This window comes from Dasypus novemcinctus, chromosome 4, assembly GCF_030445035.2.
Source record: "Dasypus novemcinctus isolate mDasNov1 chromosome 4, mDasNov1.1.hap2, whole genome shotgun sequence".
NCBI lineage: Eukaryota > Metazoa > Chordata > Mammalia > Cingulata > Dasypodidae > Dasypus > Dasypus novemcinctus.
The window spans coordinates 157,545,319-157,567,107 of NC_080676.1; the positions used below are offsets into that span (position 1 = coordinate 157,545,319).

General features: G+C 44.2%; 1 protein-coding gene across 15 annotated transcripts in view; it reads right to left on the reverse strand.

The window, feature by feature from the left end:
• HLCS (holocarboxylase synthetase) overlaps positions 1–21,789 on the reverse strand; it is a 239,049-nt gene that overhangs the window by 187,366 nt on the left and 29,894 nt on the right. For 3 of the 15 annotated variants that reach the window (XM_058296218.2, XM_058296220.2, XM_058296216.2), the window contains exons 2-3: positions 14,583–14,720; positions 4,934–5,002 (exon numbers count right to left, since the gene is read on the reverse strand). The exons of 2 other annotated variants lie outside the window; for them this stretch is intronic. Coding sequence is in view for 4 of the 13 variants with exons in the window: in XM_058296216.2 (XP_058152199.1) it covers positions 4,934–5,002; positions 14,583–14,720 (207 nt within the window). In the remaining 9 variants the exon portion in view is untranslated. Of the gene's footprint in view, positions 1–4,933; positions 5,003–14,582; positions 14,721–14,913; positions 15,992–21,577; positions 21,723–21,789 lie in introns of those variants that run through there. 10 more of the 15 variants (XM_071214961.1, XM_071214965.1, XM_023583469.2 and 7 more) reach the window with 8 other exon arrangements.

Genomic DNA, 21,789 nt, shown 5'->3' on the forward strand with positions numbered 1-21,789 from the left:
GGCATCTCCTTTTTCTAGGACCATGGCCCATGAGCCACGGACCATGCCAGCTCCTCTAAACACTGCGGGGCGTGCCATCAAAGCAGAGCCCACCCGTCACTGTCACTGATTCTTCGTCCAGGGTGTTTGCCTTCCCGCAGATAAAAGCACACGAGGACACTTCAAATGGGCGCTTCAGGATGGAAACAAAAGGGCAGAGAAAGAGAGGGGAAGTCAGGCAGAAGACTTGGTCCCAAAGATCAAAGCCAAGGAAGCCCTAAACAAAGGGGTTTCCTTTTAGAAGCAGCACACAGAAATCTGTGCAATCACTGCAGCTCCTGAGGTGATGTCACCACTGAGGACAGCAGGCAGTGATGTATCTACTCCACTCGGCTTAAAATTTCAGGCCAAGAGGAAGGCCCAGGACAAACGCTGCCGGATTAAATGACGATGTGTGCATTTTAGCAAACTGCCTGCTAATGACTCCCACAGCATGTGGCGAGCTCAAGTCCTGCACGGTAGGGGGACACAGAAATCTCAACAACCAGTCTCATCAGTTATCCAAAGCCAGATAATTAGATAACCAACTCTGCAGATTTCTCCGGCTCTAGTTTATTCTTTTCCCAATCAACTTATCCACATGTTAGGTTTTTAAAAATTCTAGTAATAAACTGAATGAAGAAGGGCTGGACACAGAGAGATGTGAAGAATTTGAAACTGAGACGAAAGGAGATCCCTGAATTTCACTTATCCTCATTGATTTGGTTTGATAGCAGAGGAGATGAAAAGAAGTGCTATGAAATTCATTTTGCTCTCTGTTATGTAAACAGATACGTTCCTCGGTACTTTGAAGAGAAGGGTACAGGAAAATCAAGTAACAGTGTAATGGTTATCACAATTCCAAAGCAAGCAAGAGCTGAAATGATAAAATGACCCAGGCGAAACAAAAGTGCTATCGCAAAACCATGACTGACCAAGAAGAATTAATTATCTTCATTTTCTGTACAAATGAGAGTTAAACAGGAAAAATAGAAATGCCCTTGCTGTCACAGACCTGTCTCATTATTTGTGTTCTTTAGCTGTCCCGTAAGAACCTGTCTAAGGTAACTATATTAGTGTTTGTGATTACTCACTGCCCCCTACTCCCTACCTCCCCACCCCAGGTTACTGGCAAGCTAAGGAGGAGAAGGTTTAAGAGGCATCTCAAGGGTTCTGGTTATCCATTGCTATGTAAAAAAACCACCCAAAATTTAGCAACTTAAAGCAATAATCATTTACTTTGCTTGCCAGTCAACTCTGCTTCACATGGCATAGCTGGGACTGCTTGGCTGGGGCTGGATGATCCAATTCCAAGACGGTACCCAAGTACGGTTGGTGAGCAAGGCTGGTTGTCAGCTGAGGGCCCACCTGGGGCTGTCCACTATGGACCCAGGTTCCTCTTCATGTAGACCCTGCCACGGGGCAGCTTGAGCTTCCTCATAGTATGGGAGCTGGGTTCCAAGAGCAAGTGTTCCCAAGGCCCAGGCAGAAGCCACAAGGCTTCTTTCTTCTGTTCTAGCCTTGGAAGTCCCAGATTGCCACTTCTACAATATCCTAGTAGACAAACAAATCACTAAGGCCAGCTCAGAGTCAAGGGGAGGGAATGAGGCTCTACTTCTCAATAGGGGGAGAGCAAAAATGTGGAGCCATCTGTTTTTGTTTCCTGGGCTGCTCAAGCAAATACGATGCAAGGCTTTGGCTTAAACAATGGGATTTATTTGCTCATGGTTTTGAGGCTAAAAGAAAGGCATCATGAAGGCGATGCCTTCTTCCCAAACCCTGGCAATCTGGGGCTGGCTGCCGGCAATCTCCAGTCCTTGGCTTGTCACGTGGCAAAGCACATGGCGGCATCTCCTGGTCTCTCGCTTCTCTTCCAGGTTCCTGTGATGTTCAGTTTCTGGCTGCTCCCTCTATGGCTTTCTCTTTCTCTGAATTTCATTCTGCTTATAAAGGACTCCAGGACTAGGACTAGGACCCACCCTGACTGGGCTGGGCCACACCTTCACTGAAGTGACTCCTCAAAAGGTCCTACTTACACTGGGCCCAGACCCAGTTAGACTTAAGAACATTTTAGACTTTCCTGAGATACACACAGCCCCAAACTGCCTCCCAGCGCTGGGTTTCTGCTGGTTCTCTCGCTCTTCCCCCTGCATCTGAACGACGGGTTCACCAACAGCCATGGGCCTTCCACCTGGGTCCCTGCACAAGAGGACACGCTGCAGGGCACAGAGCCAAGCAGAGCCCAGAGAAGTGTCACAGCTTGAAACAAAGCAGCAGCCAACCTGCAGAGCCTATGACATGAGTCAGACAGTGGGTAGCTTGGAGCCACTGAGATTCTAACATCATGTGTTACTGGGTAAAGCTGACTATTATGATGTGCAAAATTGCATTCCTCCCAGCCCCTCCACCAGCCCTTCCTGCTGTGTTCCCATCTCCACCAAGACCCACCATCCTCCTACACACTTCCCCACCATCTCCTAAGCAGCTCGTACACCTGCCTCCATTGCACCATCCCCACCACCAACACTCTCCTCAAGGTCACCATTTTTCCCCACATGGACCTCTCTCTGTTCCAGATTTGCTCTCCTCTAATCCATTCTCCAATCTGCCTGAATTGTGACCTTTCTAAAGCACACCTCTGATCATTCTGCTGAGAAGCAATGCTTTCAGTCTCCAGTTTCTAGGATAAAGTCCCAATTCCTCATTCATGTACATAAGCTTTTTTTGATCTCTGCAGTGTGTATTTGTTACATTATTTTAAAATATTCAATTCTGCCATATAGAAAACAAGGAGAACAATGGCACAGATGAAGCTCTTATGACATATCAAGTATAAATAGTGAGTACAAGTAACAGATAAGACACGTTAAAGATAGTGAAATAAATGAAACATATGTAAGTTGAACACAGATGAAAAAGACAGTATTATTCATAGACAGAAAGGCATGGAGGGACTGAATAAATGTTAAATATGCTACCTTCCAGAATGACTTATTTCACCCCTACATCAGCCACCAATTTGGCTCCCCTTGGCCCTGTTACAGGTCCGTGTATATTCTGCCCAGAAACACAGAAAAAGCCACAGCTACTACAGGCAGACATGCCCCGAGTCCCTCCAATAGTGCAAGTGGGGAAGGGGGTGGCTTTTGGCATTTCCCACCTGCTTAACCACGTGCTTATCCTCAGCTCTCATCCTTGTGACCACACCACGAACAGGGAGGGCTGACATGGCAGAGAGAGAGACAGCAGTGTGAACACGGCACCGGCCCAGGATTCAGGTGTGTGGTCCTTCCTCGCCACGGGCACCCCATCCTAATTGTGTTCACTGACCCCGGATCTCTCCCCTTGTTTCTTGCTGCTTGTTTCGAATTTATTTAATAAACCATGTGGTCCACGCATGAGCTTGGACTTTCTGTCTCTGTTCTGTGACACCTCTAGTCAGCCTCCCTGGTAGTGTTTCTGGGGGCGACCTTGCATGGAGGTAATTTCCCACCCAACAGTCGAGCCTCAGCTCTCCTCTCTGACCTCATCCTTGATCCCTCCACAAGACATTTAATGCAGACTCCAGCCGTGCAAACTGAGTGCAGCTTCCTGGTGCAAATGCCCTCTGTGCTTCTGCTCAGGCTCTTCTGCCTAAAACGCCCTTTGGTCCTTCCTCACCAATGCCCCATTTTCCCTTACAACTCAGATATCTGCTCCCCTGGAAAGTCCTCTCTGACTCTGTCCCATCCAAACAGGTGCCCACGGCTCCCTGGCCATGCCTTCCCATGGCTCCTCGTGGTGGACTCTGTTCATTTCTCTAGCTGTCTTCCAACAGACTGTGAGCTCCTTAAGGACAGGAACTGTCACCTCTGATTGTGTCTCTCATCTCCCCAGGACACACAAGTCCAGCCCCAGCACAGAATCTGGCATATAACAGGCACCTCATAACACTTGGATGGATGAATTCTATTTACTATCTTAGGAACCTATCACATTCAAATGAATTTAGAATTAGATGAAGAATATGCCTACAGATTTCATAAAATCTCCCCAAAATGCAAAATCCCATCAAGCAATCAACCTGCACAGGAGACGCAGGCTTGGTGAGCTCTGCAACAGCAAGCTATGAAATCGGCCCTATTTTAAGTCCTGAAAGCTAACAGTGCGGCTGCCAGGGCGGTCGGCAGAATGGGAGAGGACGTCTCCGGCCCCGGGCTTTAAGACCCGCTGAAATCTCTGAGCACAAGTCGAGCCAATTAACTGGAACAGTAACCATCTTCCTTGGTGGTCAGGCATCTCTGTACGCCAGGAAAACTAAGAATTAAGAGATGGCAATTAAGCAGAAAGGTCTTTGTTAAAGCTTCCTTACAGAGTAAGTAGAATAACATGAGAACTGTGGCAGAGATGCTAATTATCTCTCAATAGGTATTCTTCCCTTCTACCTTGTAGAAACAGAACTGCAAGTTTTCACTGAACCTGTGGCTTTCCAGCTAAAAAATACATTTCTCAGCTCCTCTGTGGCTAAATGGGGCCATGTGACCAAGTTCTAGGCTATGGGACATGTGCACAAATGACATGTAAAACTTCTAGATCACAACATTAAAGAGGAAGCTTCAGGGAGTGGATGTGCTCAAGCAGTATGGTTCCCAGTGCCTCCTAAAAACAGCAAAAACAATAAGCAAAACAAACAAAAAACAACTCAGAGGAGCCAGCGTGGCTCAGTGGTTGAGTGCCTGCTCCCTCAATATGAGGTCTTGGGTTCAATTCCCAGACCACAATACCTAAAAAAAAAAAAATGAAAAGAAAAGAAAAAGAGGAAGCTGAGGAGCAGATGCAGCTCAAGTGGTTGAGCACCTGCTTCCCATGTACCAGGTCCTGGGTTCGATCCCCTGTACCTCATTTAAAAAAAAAAAGGAAGCTGATGGTCACCCACCTTCTCTTCCTCCCCATTCTGTGGACTGGAACGTGGATGACACTGGCAGTACAGTGGCGATGGTGGTACCTAAGAGAGAAAAACATCACCTAGGATGGCAGAGGGGAGATGACAGAACAAGACGAAAGGAATCTGGACCCCTGGATGGCCTTACAAACAGAACCCCCGACCTGAGAAATGAACTCTGAGCTTTTCTGAACCACTGTAGTTCTGGGGCTCTTTGTTACAACAGCTTACTACCCTACATGATAGAATAACTAGCTTCCTTAAGATGCTGTATGTCTTCTAACCCCATAAAGATGTGCAATTAAATAACGAAAGGGGTAGAATATTAAAAGTACAGCATTCATATTTTTGTATCAAGGAGGAATCTATGCCCATTTGCTATTTTATGTCATTGCAATATTTTACAAATGTTAGCCTTGGTTTTAAGGTGAAATACAAGAAAACTTTAAGCTTACAAGTTTTGTAAGTTTAGTAATTTATAAGAGTTATGTGAGTATATAGGAATGTTTTGTTTGTTCACCCAGACAACTTAAATACCCAGGGATGGGGGTGGGGGATTGCAGGAAGCAGATGGAACAGCAGGTGGATGGACTCTGTGGGAGGCCACATAGGAACATGCTTTATTTTTTATATGGAGTGGTGAATTCATTTGTTATATTATTTAAAATTGATGAATGAATGAATGAGGGCCATGCATGAATGAATGATGAGAGGACATTTTGAACAAGGATCATGATTCATCCAATTTTGTACACTAAAACTGGAATCCAAAGATGAAATAAAATGCTTTATGATATCTGAGTTTATAGACAGGATCAATATTATTTAAAATTCCCTTTAAGTGACTTTTGCTAAAATCATGTAAGAATGGTGTGACAGTTTGAAGCTTTTGGTGGATCCCAGAAAAGACCATGTTCTTGGAGCTAAGCCATTCCTATGGGTGTGGGACCCTTGGACTGGATAGGACTCAGGTGGAGGTCTTTGACTGGACTGCCTCGGTGAGGCGTGACCCAGGGTGGGTCTTCATCCTCTTGCTGAACTCTTTATAAACAGAGGACTGAAAGCAGAGACACAAAGAGAAAAAAGATGGAGAGATGGAAAGGAGGAACCCAGGAGCTCAGAGAGGAACCCAGGAGAGAGGAAGCCACAGACGGAGCAGCCAGAAGCTAAAGCAACAAGACCCAGAAGAGAAGAAGCAGATGCCTCCATGTGCCTTGCCAAGTGACAGAAGAGTCCAGGATTGCCTGCAGGCCACCTTCAGTGGCACAGCAACTCTGATGATGCCTTGACATAGACATTTTCACAGCCTCAGAACAGTAAGCTTTTAACCTAATAAATTCCCACTATAAAAGCCAAACCATTTCTGGTATATTGCACCCAGTAGCTTTTAGCAAACTAAAACAAGTGGCAATGGGAAGCGGATTTGGCTCAACTGATAGAGCGTCCACCTACCACATGGGAGGACCAGGGTTCAAACCTGACCCATGTGGTGAGCTGGCACACACGCAGTGCTGTTGCGTGCAAGGTGTGCCAGTGCCATGCCACACAGGGGTGTCCCCGTGTAGGGGAGATCCACATACAAGGAGTGCCCCCTGCAAGGAGAGCTGCCCCATGCAAAAAAAAGCACAGCCTGCCCAGGAGTGGTGCCATGCACATGGAGAGCTGATGCAGCAAGACGACACAAAAAAAAAAAGACACAGATTCTGGGTGCTGCTGACAAGAATGCAAACAGACACAGAAGAACACACAGCGAATGGACACAGAGAGCAGACAAGGCAGGGGAGGAAGGGAAGAGAAATAAATTTTAAAAATAAAATATAATAACAAGTAGCAAACTGAATTTAAAAGCCTAAAGAAGAACTATTAGGTTATCAAGCAAAATTGAGTCTCCATAGGTCAAAAAAGTCAAATATCAACAATTTCAACCTAATGGGTTGTTCAAAATTTACAAAAATTAAGTTTTTGAATAGTCTTTCCTTGCATACCAAAATCACCCTCAAATTATCAAGAACTTTCACATCAACAACTGGTCTCTTTCTCTAGACACAGGATGCCAAACTCTCATATTCCAATATTTATTCATCAATTGAATGGACTTGGGTTTTAAAAAAAAACTTTACTAGACTGACTATGGAATCTCAATGCCCTAGGTCTCCTTAAAACCATTACTTTGTCAATAGTACACAAAGCAATATATATATTCAATGCAATCACTATTAAAATTCTAGCAGTCTTTTTGGCAGTAATGGAAAAACCAATCCTCATATTTAAATGGAACGGCAAGGGCCCTGAACAGCCAAAAGAGTCTTGAAAAAGAAGAACAGGGTTAGAGGTCTCACACTTCCTGATTTCAAACTGTATTACAAAGCAGCAGTAATCAAAACAGTACAAAATCAATTTGGAAAGATGAAATTAGATTAGTGGTTACGTAGGGCTGGGGAAGCATACTAAGGGATATGGAGTTTTTCTTTTTGGAGTAATGAAATGGTTCTAAAATTTTCTGTGGTGATGAATGCACAACATTTTGATTATACTAAAAGCCATCGATGATACACTTTGGATAGATCATATGGTATGTGGATATAGCTCAATACAACTGCTAAATAAATAAATAAGTAATTGTGCAAGAACAGCCAGAAATAGCTGCTATGTACGGCAGGGGAAACAGAAAGAGACTGAGAGGTGAAGAATTTTCTTGTTTACTTGTCTGTCATTTTTTATTATTATTATTACTGAAATAGTAAATGCTCTAAATAATGATTGAAGGGAAGAATGCACAACTATGCAATTATACCAAATACCATTGATTGTACACTTTGGATGAATTGATGCTTTATTAATATGTACCAATAAAAATGATTTGTTTTTAAAATAAAAACAAAAAACAGTACAATACTAGCACAAAAATAGACAAATAGATCAGTGGAATAGAACTGAAAATCCAGAAACATCCCACACATTGAGCACCAGATGACTTTTGACAAGGGTGCTAAGAACATGCAGCGAGGGAAAGAATAGTCTCTTCAAGAAATGGTGTTGAGAAAATTAGATATCCACATGCAGAAGAATGCAGTTAGACTCTTACCTCACACCATATACAAAAATTAACTCAAAATGGATCAAGGACCTAAATATAAGAGGTAAAACTATAAAATTCTTGAAACATAACCTGGGGGCACCTCTTCATGACCTGAGACTCAGCAATGTATTCTTAGATCTGACACCAAAAGCACAAGCAACAACACCAAAAAAAAAAAATGGATTTCATTTCCTCGAAATTTAAAAGTTCTGTGGATCATAGAAATTATCAAGAAAATGAAAATCCCACCTACAGAATGGGTTTTAATATCCAGAACATATAAGGATTCCTACACCCTCTCAATCTGAAGCAGAGGGGCATCACCATCCCAAAATGCTCAAAGTTGAGGAATGAACAAACATAAGGGGGGAATGCAACCATGGACCAAAGTAGACTTATTATTATTGTAGTAATGGAAGAACATGTAACACTGATAAAAGGATAGTGGTTACCAGAGGTTCTGAGAGGAGGGGGAGAAATAATAGGTGGAACACAGGGCAATTTTAGGGCATTGGAATTAAGCGTAAACCATAATATAAACTAAAGAAGTTGGTTAGTAGCAATGTTTCAATATTTATTCATCAATTGTAACAAATGAACCACATTATTATAAGATGTTATTAACAGGGGAAGATGTGGGAGGGGGAGAGGATGGGGTATATGGGAATCCCTTATATTTTCCCTGTAACTTTTCTGTAATCTAAATCCTCTTTAAAAATAAGGTTTATTATATGAAAAAAAAGAATTCCTATGCTCAAAAACAACTAGACAAACACCAAATTAGAAAACGTGCAAAGGACTTGAATAGACATTTCTACAAAGATAGCCAAACAGCCAATAAACACATCAAAAGATGCTTGAAGTCATTAGCCATTAGGGAAATGCAAATTAAACTTACGAGATCCCACTTCACACCTACAAGGATAGCTATTATTAAATGAACAGATAATAACAAGTGTTAGAAAGGATGTAGAGAAATTGTAACTCTAGTGCATGGCTGGTGGGAAGGTAAAATGGTTCATCCACTGGGGGAAGCAATATGGCAGTTCCTCAAAAGGTTAAATATAGAATTACCATAAGATCCAGCAATCCCACTTCTATGTAAATACCCAAAGAGAGTGAAAATAGGGTCACAAATAGATACTTGTACACTAATGTTCATAGCAGCATTATTCACAAAAGCCAAACGCTGGAAAGAACCCAAATGGCCATCAATAAATGAATGAATAAACAAAACATGGTACATACTCACAATGGAATATTCTTCAGCTATAAGAAAAAAATGAAGTTATGAGACATGCTGCAGCATGGAAGAAATTTGAAAGCATTATACTTGGTGATACAAGCAAGACTCATAAGGACAAAAACTGTAAGATGTTCCTTCTAAGAGATGACAAGAAATAGAAAACTAACAGAGATAGAAAGCAAATTAGAGGTTACTAAGGAAGGAGTCGGAGGGCAAGGGGAGTGTTTATAAAAATAAAAATGAATTAATTAAAAATAGCTTGCTTAAAAACTGTCAATGAAATGTGGGAGGGGTAGGGAGTGGGGCACATGGGAATCCCCTACGTTTTTTATGTAACGTTTATGTAATCTAAGTATCTTTTTAAAAAATGAAGTAAAAAATACATTGAAGAAAAAAAAACCGCCAATGGCTTCCTTCCAAAAAAAGAAAGAAACATGGTAGTGAAATTGCAGAGAACTAAAGATAGATAGAAAATCTTAAAAACAACCAGAGAATGGATGGTACAAGGAATAAGACTTAATAACACAGTGAACCATGTGGTAAATGATGGACTGTAGCTAACAGTACAAATGTGAGAGTGTTCTTTCATGAACTATAACAAATATACAATACTAAGACATGGTGTTAATAATAGGGGCGTGTTTGGGAAAAGAATACCAAATGTAAGCTATGGACCCTAGTTAGGAGTAATGTTCTGATGATGTTCTTTCATAATCTGTAATAAATGTTCCACAACAATGCAAGGTTTTGGTGGAGGGGAGATGGATGGGAGCCCTGTAGGATGATATGCATGTTTGCTTGCAAGGTTCACAACAGGAGCTGGTGGAGGGGTGAGGTATGGGAATTCTGCACATTATGCATGATTGTTTTGTAAGCTCACAACTTCTCAACTAAAATATATATATATATTTTTTTTTTTTAAGTGGGGCTATCAAAATTGCAAACCATGTGTGCTTGATTCTGAAGATGTGTCAAATTTCTAGAGTAAACAGACTTCTACATCATAAAAAAAAAAAAAAACACAGAGAAGTAGGGGCAAATGCTGCCACTCAAAAAAACAAAAAAATAGACAAACGAAAGCATTATAATTTGTTCCTCTGCCTACCAGAAAGGGAATGGATATTGGTTAAAACCTCGCCTACCACTTAGCAGCGAGTGGATCTGGGCATGTCATTTAATCTACAACCCCAAGTTTTCTTATCTTTAAAATGACAATAATACATCGCAGAGTTGTAAGCATTAGGGATGATGCATGTAAAATGCCTAGCACGAGCTCACTAAATGCCTTTATTATCATAAGTATACATAAAGCTAAACCAGACATTAGGATCCTACAGGAGAGAACACAGTACCCTAGCACACTGGACTGAAGAACAGCTGCCAGATCCCGCGCCCACTTCTGAGCCCCTGCCAGAACAGCCCCTTGCTCTGCTTTAGCCCCTCTCCCTACCCTGCAGTTCAGTCTACTTTGTATTCTGTTCAATTATTTCCTGCTCATCCCCCTCGTCTCACACTACCACAGTGTCTTAAAGACCATGTTGTGGAACGGGGGCCCAGCAAATACAGCTGTCATCAGCCAAATCCCCACGGCATATCTACCGTGCAGGCAGGGAAGACAAGGGCCGCTGAGAGTGAGGGTGGGAGGGCGAGAAGGATGAGAAGGACCGCCCCCCCAGACACCCGCAGGATGGGCTGGGGTCAGACCTCCCCTAACACACCAGCCTAGGGTCCCCAGATTTCTCAGGAGCCGGCAGGTTTGGTAGGTGTGATGGATATCCACTCCCGGCCCTGCGACCCCTCCAGGGCTGGCTTTGGTGGCCTGCACGAACAGGCTCCTGGCCCTGTGGCTTCCAGTCGGCTTTAGCAAGAGAGCCGAGGGCAGGAGCAGAGAGAGGTTATGGGATGCCTTCCCCTGCGTCCTTCCTGCAGGCCGTGAACTGGCAGTGGCTGTGTCCAAACGCCAAAGCTCCTCAAGAACGCCTTCCCCCAGCCAGGGCTGCCACCACCTCCAGGTTCTAGCAACTACCCCTTCCAGGGTGGGAAGGCTCCCCCCAGGGCGCTTGCCGTTCACCATTTCCTATTGGTTCCCCCCCCACTTTCGTAAACAGTCCATTCACTGAACAGTGAGTGGACACCAGCTATGTCCAGCCAGGACCAGGCAGGCACGGCGGTGGAGTGCGTCCAGTCCCTCGGGGCCCCTGCCATTCCTTCCTACACTCTGGCCTGTGAGGCAGCCCCCCCGCCCCAGGCCGGGCTCACGCCCTCTGCTCAAACACTTCTCCATCTCCCCTACCATCTGCCAAAGCCTCCACTCCATCAGTACAGGGAGGGGGCTACCCTCCATCAGTGGTTTTCCATACTGCCCTTGTGCCCCGTGCAAGACTTTTTCTTCTTAAGTGAGCTTTCAGGCAGAACTCCTAACACGCAACAAGATGATGCCAGAGTGGCTTTGCTTGAAGGAGGTAGGCCAACTCAAACCCCCACCCCCACCCCCAAGCACTGGTACCCTGCAGGGGAGCCTTGGAAGAATCCAAGGACTAGTTCAGAGGTGGGCGGCACACTGGACCAACGACTCCAAATTCCATCCCAGCTCTTACATTCCACGACCTCCAATCCCGGTTCGTGGATCCAAACCAAACCTTAACTTGGGAAAGCCTTGGTAAGGACACAGGGTGGATGTGAAACTCTGAGGTCACAGGAAGTGAGCAGGCCCTGCCTGCAAGGTGACAATTACGAAGTTTGGAAAAACAGGAGGCCAGGGGAGGGTACATTTTCCCCACCAACAACATGCACTCTTGCTCCCTCTCTTTCCATTTGCAGGCGAGTTGGACACGGAACAAGGCCGGCAGGCAGTGAGGAGAGAAGGCCAGACCCATCGAGGAAGGGCAAGAGAAAGGAAAGGCTAAGTCGTCTTCCTTGGGGCTCTCAGGACACCTGTGACGCAGCACGGGTCAGAGCCAGCATCTACTCTGGGGCTAGGCACATGGCAAGAAGGGGCGAGGGCAAGAATGAGTCACCAAAGACAGCTGAGGACAAGAACCATAAAGGTGGGTTCACCAGAAAACAGAATCCACAGAGAGAGAGAGTGTGTGTGTGGACAGAAAGAGAGGGAGGGAGGAAAAAGAGACCTATAGTAAAGACTTAGCTGTGAGGGCTGACAAGTTCAAAATCCATAGGGCAGGCTGGCAGGCAGGAAATTCCAACAAGAGTTGATGCTGCAGTCTCTAGTCCAAAATTCATAGGGGAGGGAAGCGGACTTGGCCCAATGGATTGGGCGTCTGCCTACCACACGGGAGGTCCGCGGTTCAAACCCCGGGCCTCCTTGACCCACGTGGAGCTGGCCCATGAGCAGTGCTGATGTGCGCATGGAGTGCCCTGCCACGCAGGGGTGTCCCCTGCGTAGGGGAACCCCACGCACAAGGAGTGCTCCCCGTAAGGGAGCCACCTAGCACAAAAGAAAGTGCAGCCTGCCCAAGAATGGTGCCCCCCACACACACACACGGAGAGCTGACACAACAAGATGACGCAACAAAAAGAAACACAGATTCCTGGTGCCGCTGATAAGGATAGAAGTGGTCACAGAAGAACACACAGTGAATGAACACAGAGAGCAGACAACTGGGGGGGAGGGAAGGGGAGAGAAATTTTTTAAATTAAAAAAAAAAAATTCATAGGGGAGGCCAGTCAAGGGTTGCTGTGGTAGTCTTGAGGCAGAATTTCTTCTTCTTGGGGAAACCTCAGTTTTTTGCTCTTAAGGCCTTCAACTAATTGGATGAGGCCCACCAACATTTTCTAGGATAATCTCCTTTATAAAGCCAACTGAGGAGTTGACCATTAAAAAGCTCCCCTAGGCTGTCTTTTGCTGCCTTGCTAGCATTCAGCCTATTGGGAACATTCTATCTCCTTGTTTTATTTCAATACATTGCTTGTATCAGCACTGACCAATAGAAATAATGCAAACTACATATTATTTTCTATTCATCTGTAATCAGGAAGATTTTACATTTTTTTACGGCTATATATCTCTGAAACCTGGTAATGGCTATTGGACAGTATAGGCCTAGGCTGTTTGAAAATGTGCTTTTACCTGGATAATCCAAACAAGAATCCTTCTAGGTTGCTATTCACCATGTATTATGTAGGTAGGGCTAACAGAAGAAGCTGGTTCTAGAACTCAGTGCTGGAGATAACCTCTATATTCTTGTTATTGTGCAGGGCTGACTGAAAACAGCTGGGGATTCTTTTTAAAAGGATTATCTTGAAGACAAATCTTATTTGAAGCTTCAGGGACCTAAGTTGACTTTGATAATTAAATAGTAGCATGACCATATGTTGAAGTCCATAAATAAATATTTATTAACTTATAATATACTGCACATAATAAAAATATTCTTTACACTGTAAAAAAAAATAAATTTAAAAAGCCAACTGATTATAGGTGCTGATACACCTATGAAATAACTCCACCAAATATCTAGGCCAGCATTTGACCAAACAACTGTATGTCATCATCCAGCCAAGTTGACACATAACATTAACCATCACAGGTGAGCGGGGTCAGACTCCCATGAGCCAGAGGCTGGAGAGCATTTGCTGGGAGGGCAGCCACTAAAGTTTAAGCAGAGCGTGTCCCAACTGAATTTGGGTCTAGAAAATATCTTTGGCCATAAGGCAAGGAAGGGACACAAGATAGAATGAGATTTTCAGTTCTAACAAAAGATATTGAAGATGAGCATGAAACGAGGAGGAATAGAATTGAAGGAGTAAAGATAAGACATTGGGGAGAGGGACATTAGCAGAACCTTGTAACTTAATGGAAGGAAGGAGGCAGGAAAAGGTAAAGACAAATCAGGTTCTTATCTACAGGAACTAGATTACAAAAAGCAGAAAGAACAGATTGCAGTCTTAAATTGTGGTTTTTTTGTCAACAGAGGACTATGAACCACTAGTTTTGGACATATTATGAAGTTTGAGTTTCCAGGACATTCAAGGCGAGATGTCTAGAAAATAGGTGGTAATAGAAATCAGTCATCCCAGCTGATTTTGGAAGCAAGGAAGTTGTAGGAATGGATGATCATGGAGCAGGGCTGTTCACTAAAATTATTCTGTGAGTCCCAAATATGGGCCGTGATGGTAATTCTACATTTTCTCCTAACTACATTAAAAGAATAGGTAAATGTAATCTCATGAGTATATTTTACTTAATCCAAAATATCCACAAAGAAAGGGAACCACGAAGAACGGGAAAGAGCACTCAACAAAAACAAATTGGACACACATTTTATATATCATACACAAGTCAAAACCACATTACTCACAGTTTCTGAAGAGGCAGATGGTCTCTGAAAATTCTCACTTTGTACCCAAGTGCTCTCTGTCACAAACGCTATATGTTCTGCTTCAAGTATGAAAGGAGAAACAAGAAAAAGGGCCCATTTGTTCAAGTCATCAATGGACTAGATAGAGGGAAAGAGATTAAAAAAAAAAAAAAGATCAATATCACTTCAAATCAAAACTGCCATTCCTATCAACAAGCCCAGCATACCCCCTCGTGTAGTTCCAGGTAAGAGCTTAACAAGGCTGACAGACTCTCTCCTACAAGACCACATCCACCCTGTGTTTCTCATTTAACGATGATGATTTCAACACCTGCAAAATTCCCTCTGGGGCTCATGGTAGCTTCAACATTGCTTGATATTTGTTATCAAGCAATTAATTCTTCGCACGTCCCAAATTCCAACTCTGAGGCGCATTTACAGCGTGCATTCCCATCTGCATAGTACCAGGAGTCTTAGCTACTCGTTCAGTCCTGCAGCCATCCTCAGGCACCACAAGGCTGAGTTTCTCTTACGCCTTCTCTTCTCCCTGAGGTCGGACAAGTCTGTGTTCCTCCTGAAATTCATGCAATAGTCAAACCCGGAGAAATAAAGTATTTCAGGGAAAGGTGGTGTAGCAGTTTGATATAGTTATGAATTCCAAAAACAGTTGGATTATGTTCGTAATCTGGTGTATTACAGGGCATGATTGGGTTATGATCAGCGCTTTAATTGGGCCATGTCATTAAGGTGTTGAGTCTCCATCCCTTGGCGGGTGGGGACTCACAGATAAAGGGCATGGCAAAGGACAGAGTTGGAGCTTTTGACGCGGGGATTTCTGATGCTAGAGTTTGATGCTGAAGACTCGAGAAGCCAGCACCAGGAGGGAAGGATCCTTGAACGCAGAGAAAAGCAAGTCCCAGGAACATAAGAACCCAGGAAGCCTGAACCCTCGCAGACGTCGGTACCCATCTTCTTCCTAATAAGACTTTGGTGAGGGAAGTAACTTATGCTTTATGGCCTGGTGTCTGTAAGCTCCTACCCCAAATAAATACCCTTTATAACACCCAGATTTCCGGTATTTGTATCAGCGCCCCTTCAGCTGCCTAATACAGGTGGTTACCACATACAGAGACACTATCGGACATATTTTAATGTGAATCTAAACTACGGTCAAGAGTGATTTTACTTTAGTTTTCGTGTTAAAGCATCTTAAAATGATGATTGATCAGCAGATTGAACATATCCACTATCTCTATTCTCTCTCCTAAAATCTCTCAAAAATGGCAGTAAACTCATTTTAAAAGGCATTAATCCACCAAAAAAGAAAAGGCACACCCGGAGTAGAAAAAGCTGAAACCTACGAAACCTAAGGCTGCAGGGTTGGGGAAAGCCCCATCACCCTAATTTAAAAAAAAAAAAAAAAAGCATCTGGGTCACAGAGCCCCAGAAAATCACAGAAATCTCTGAACGCAGAGGTTTAGCCTGGAGCTAGCAGTGGAGATTTGGGTGAAAATACACCAGGGGTTAGAGCCCTAGATGCCATCTCCCCACTGAGCAGCTGAGGCCACCGCCTCTCCATCACACCGGCAGAGCACAGGAGAGTCACTTTCTTAGGACACTATCCAAAAGCTTACAGCTGAAGCAGTGAGGCTGTTTAAAGTCCCTTCCATCCACACACCTTCCAGGCCTCCCGAGATTTAGAATGCCAGCCAGGATAGGCCCAAGCAAGAGACTGTGAGTTCTCTCAGGGGGATGGGAGGTGGGGGTACTGACTAACCCAAAAGAAAAGTCCAACAGGCCCTCCGGAAGACTGGAAGTACCCCAATGAGATGGCCTGGTCCCTCGGATGAGGCTGCAGCCTATCAAGTATCAAGGTAAATGAAAAAGACATTTCCACATTTGCACGGTCTCAAAAAGTTTTATTTATCTCCCATGCATCCTTTCTGAAGAAACTACCAGAAGACGTGTTGAACAAAACCAGGGAAAAGAACAACAGAAGAGGATGTATGGCATGCAAAAAAAGGAGGCAGCGCTCCCAGGGCGGCAGTGAGGGAGGCTCCCAGGGGAGGCCGTGGCCAGCCTCCAAGAACTGAGCGGGGAGCAGGACAGAAGGTTCCAAAGAGGCTGTCATCAAGACCGAGTCCCTGATGTTTGAGGGGGAAAATCCTACTGTAATTTCCAGCAGTTGTGGACAAAATTAACGGGTCGGTATGCCCAGATCCCAAATGACATCTTAGAAAGTTCCTGTGTGTGATGGTTAAGTTCATGTATCCCCTTGGCTAGCCTGTGGCATCCAGGTGTTTGGCCCAACATGGCCTAGTTGTCACTGTGGAGGTGTTTTGGAGATGAGACATGAACAACAGGTTCACTTCTAACAGAGCAGATTACTGTCAGCAAGGTGGGTGGGCCTCAATCAGTCGGAGGGCTTAAAAGCCAGAATGGAAGGTTCCAGTCTCAGAAGGAATTCTGCCTGTGACAGCACCCTCCACGCCTCCCTGGCCGCCCCCACAGACTTCTAAAAAGACTTTGACATTTCCAGCCTCCGACCTGCCCTACAGAATGTGGACTTACCTGGCCTGACAACCACATGAGCCAATTCCTTCCAATAAATCTCTTCTTTAGTACACATGCGCACACATGCAAACACACACTCAGGACCTGTGGGGTCTGCTTCTCTGGAGAACTTTCACTGGTACGCTACGCAAGGACCTAGCTCATCACAATGGCTTACAGACTGGAAAGTGCCTGGAGTTGTACAAAAAGATGTAAGTGTTTTTTCTAACATTATAACGTATGACATTATAACATGTCAACGAATTTCACTTTTGCATAAGAAAACTACGTTTTTATGTGTGTTTCACACATGCAGGCCCAGTCCTGCTGTAGGGTCCAGGACCTCCATCCAGGGAGATCTCCTTCCCCTGGCCCAGGTGCAATCCTTGGGGTGGCTGCCGAGGGGAGGAAGGGAGCCCCAATGCCCGGTCCATCTCAGACTCCACATTTTCACTTACATGTATCCCTGCAGAATGGACTTGACAGTGTTACTAACACTGCCTTTTATGTAGAGACTGCTAGAGCAGCCTGTCCACTCAATCAAAGCCGCTATTTCACAAGATTGCATGTGGGACAGACTTCTTACCTTCCTCTTGTCGGGCTCTTATTACCTGTATTGTAGCTGCATCTGAAACCTTTCATTTCAGGTTACAAAGGCCTGCTGGTCATAGGACTATGCTGAGAAATAATGATTTTCTCAGAAGTTATTCCTTATTAAAGTCAGGCCTGGGGACAAAGCCCTTCTCTAACAGTCTTCTAATACGCAGCTGGAAGCCCATCAATCACCAACCATCAGGACAGGACAAGCTTAAGGTCAATTGACTTAGTCAATTCCAAAGTATTAGCACAAACTTTCCCACAGCAAACAGACTAAGCTATATTTAAAACAAACAATAAAGCCCTGCCCAAGTAATAAGGACTTTAGCTTCCTTAGTCCAACACCAGAAGTTCTGAACACATTTCTCAAAGCCAAAATATAGGAAGGCCATGAGCCCTTCAGTTGTTGGTGAAGTTTCTTGCCTGGCTCACAACAGAAGTAAATGATATTTATATTTCTAGAGATCATCTAACACATGATTAGCATGAGTAAACATGCCCCAGCTTTAAACAAAATTGAAACAGGTATCAAGAGAATAGAAGTCCTTATTCAAACAAAAAACATACTCACATACTATAGTTTTAGATGTCAAAGCAGTCCCTTCTTTTTAATAATTTAGCTCCAGGGGGAAAAAATTATTTCATAGATTCATCTAAGTATCTTGCACTTATGGGAGAAGACAACCTGTGGGTTTTGACACTAAATAATTCCTGCTAACCAAAAAGAAACTAGTTTCCTTTTGAGCTGCTGCCACTTCACCTCAAACTTGTGCCAAGGTCTGTCCCAGGTCTAAGATTCACTGACTACTCCAGTCATACCAAGTGTAAACCAAGGAGGTTTAGTTCCCCCAATCTTTCACAGCTCTTAAAACTGCACATTTTACAGTGAGGCGAGCACGCCTGCAACCAAGGGGCTGACTCGCCAGCTCTGAGCAGCCTGTCCTATTCTCGCACTTTCTTACATTCTTGCCTTTCCCAATAATTCTGTCCCCTCTCTTCCCGAGCATCCATGGATTTGCCCAAGCTAATTCTTCCTACTGCAATAACTATTCCCATCCTGTTGAAATTCTACAACCACCCTTTGTGAAGTCAAGCAGAGGGAAGGGTGAAAGAGGGAGAAGTGAGCACGCAGGATGAGTTTATTCTGGACACATCCCTGACTTCTGCCCTTGTGGACTGGCTTCACTTCTTCAGCACTGGGGGGGTTTATTGTTATTCCCAAAATGCCTTTAAAATCCCACATTTTACAAAAAGAAGAAAGAAAGTATTCTCATGGAGTCCAGATAGCCCAAGCTGTACAATGTGATATACAAGTAAAATTGAAAAGGAAAAAAGAAGTGATTCTGGGAGGGCAAGGTCTATACGGAGGTCCAGAGATCTGGAAGGGAGGCCAGGCCCCACTGGCTTGCAGAACAGTTCAAATCCAGTCTTGCTGTCACCAGCACATAGAAGATGCTTAATAAATATCTGTTGAATTAATGAATGAACGAAAATTTGGGGGTGAGGGCGAACTCCCCTCCACTGGTAAACATAACATAGTGGTTATAAACAAAAAATAGTCCTCTTTACTTAAAACACAGAAAATGTGTGTATTAGACAAAAAGCTTAAAAATTCATATGAAATGCCTTTGGTGACAATTATCAACATGAAACCGATCAATTACTGTGGGGCCTTAAATTAGAGAAGTATACACATTCAGTATTTATGCATCTGATTTTAAAAGTAGAAAGTATGAGGACAACACAGCCTGAGAGTCGAGCCTCTAACTAAAGTCACTTCAACCCACGCAGATGGACATTCAGGTTTCCACCAAACCAAATCATCAGCTCAAGGATATTTTAAATCGTAAAATAACGGTAGCCAGTGATAATAAAATGTCAGGCTTTCAAACTGTAGGCCTTAAGAGTAGAGCCTAAATCAGCAACCATTAAACAAACATTCATTCATTCACTGAAACACTGAGCAACTATTACAGACCACACTGCTATGCTAAAACAGACCCAGTCCCGAAAGAGAGAAGAGATAAAAACTGGAAATATGCGCTGTGATTTAAACTTTATAAGGACACAGAGCAGGACTCATACCCAGTCCAGAGCCCTGGGGAACTCCTCCATCAGACAGTAGAGCTGAGCAAAGCTCCAGGGTAAGGAAAGAAGTGTGCAAAGGAATCCCAGCATCCCGGGACAGGCAGGGGCTGGGGTACCATCAGCAAAGAGGCCAGTACCCCACCCCATTCCACTCCTAAGCAGGCTGGAGAGCATTGGCTACAATTAGCTAATTAAAAGACCAAAAAAAGCAATGGAAATGTTCAAAAGTAAAACTGTTCTCTAAGAAAATGTACTAAGATCTTTACATCTCAATATTTCCATGTGTCCAAATTTTCTATTCTGATCTAAACCCTAAAGATTATTTTTAAAAATTAATCCATTTTTCTATTGAAGGAAAAAGTTCTAAAACCAACTGAGGTTATGACAGAACAGCTCTGTGATGAAACTGAGAGCTACAAAGTGTGCACTATGGATGCAGAGTACAAGGCAGGGGGCTGTATAACACAGTGAACCCTGTGGTGGGGGATGGACTGTGGTTAACAGTACAAATACAAGCGTGTCCTCTCATGAACTATAATAAATATACAATACTAACATATGGTGTTAATAATAGGGTGGATTATAGAAAAAATACACCAAATGTAATCTATGAACTATGGTTAGCAATAATACTTGATGACGTTTTTTCATACTTTGCAACAAATGTTCCACAACGATGCAAGGTGGTGGTGGGGTGATGTACAAGAATTCTGTACATGATGCACAATTGTTTTCAAAACTCACAACTTCTCTAATAAAAAAAGCTATTAAAAATTAATTAATCCAGTGTGTAAACCACAATAGAAAAACCCACCGCTCAGTTTTTCCTCAAGTTGGCTTTCTCGACTTGGAGAATTAATTAATTAATTAATTAATTAATTTCTCCTGAGAGAATTAAGCCCTAATGCCCCCAAAGTGTCCACTTTCTGTAACGAGTGAACTTTTCTTCCTGGCATCTAACTAACTAGGTACCAGTTAGGCATCATTCTTGAGAGAACTGAGAAAGGTGTCATTTATATCCTGTGTTCTAGAATACTAACAAGAAAGGGGATCTTTGATTCGGCAGCACAATATAATCCCCTATCTAAGCAGAGTCTTCAACAGAATGTTCAAGCTTGAGATAAAATTTTAAATTCCCACACGGGTATCATGGTTTCACATTATAGAAAATCTCATTAAAACATTTTTAGCATTTAAGCTAAAAATGAGCCACCTTTCCAGAAAGGAAAAAAGCAAGGCACTGATTAAAGGCTGAACACTTTTAAATGTTAAGGAAAACCGGGTTAAGGACGTCAATGAAAACTATTGGCACCGAACTGCACTGAGACGTCAGGTTCATTTCCAACAGTAGTTCTCTCTCACAAGGGATCAGAGATTTAGAGATCAGCCAGCCGGCCCAAGTCACACTGCCGGGGGCCCCACGTGAACCCGCAGCCACCATCCTAAGTCCTGCGTGGAAACCGAAATTGAACAGCCAAGCTCCTAGAAAGCGTGGAGCCCTCGTTGGTCACCACGGCAGCTGCACCAGACGCAGGGGGGAAAGGCAGTTTCTGTCACCCCTGAGATGTCTGAGAGAAAGCTGAGAAGGCAGCTGCTTTCTTTGGAGTCAAGTTCCTTAGCCTTTAGCTAAGGGAAAACACTAGGCGGTGCCGCCCTGGGGTGCAGCGGATGCTGCTGGGGTCCCCACACAGGTACCGCGAGCCGCGCCCTAGACCCACGCCCGCGCTCCGGGGCCCGACCACGGGGTCTCCGCCCGCCTTTTCCGATCTCCGGGCGTCCCAGCGGGGGTCCCTTCGTCCTCACAGCATCTCCGGCCCTCGGGGACCCCACGCGCGGCCTCAGGGTTCCCGGGACCCGGGAGCTCCCGCACCGCCCGGCTAGGGGGCGGAGTCCCGGACCGCGCTTCCGGCTCGGGCGCCGCGGAGGCCGCGGGGCTTCCCGCCCCCCAGCCCGCGCGCCGCCCGCCCAC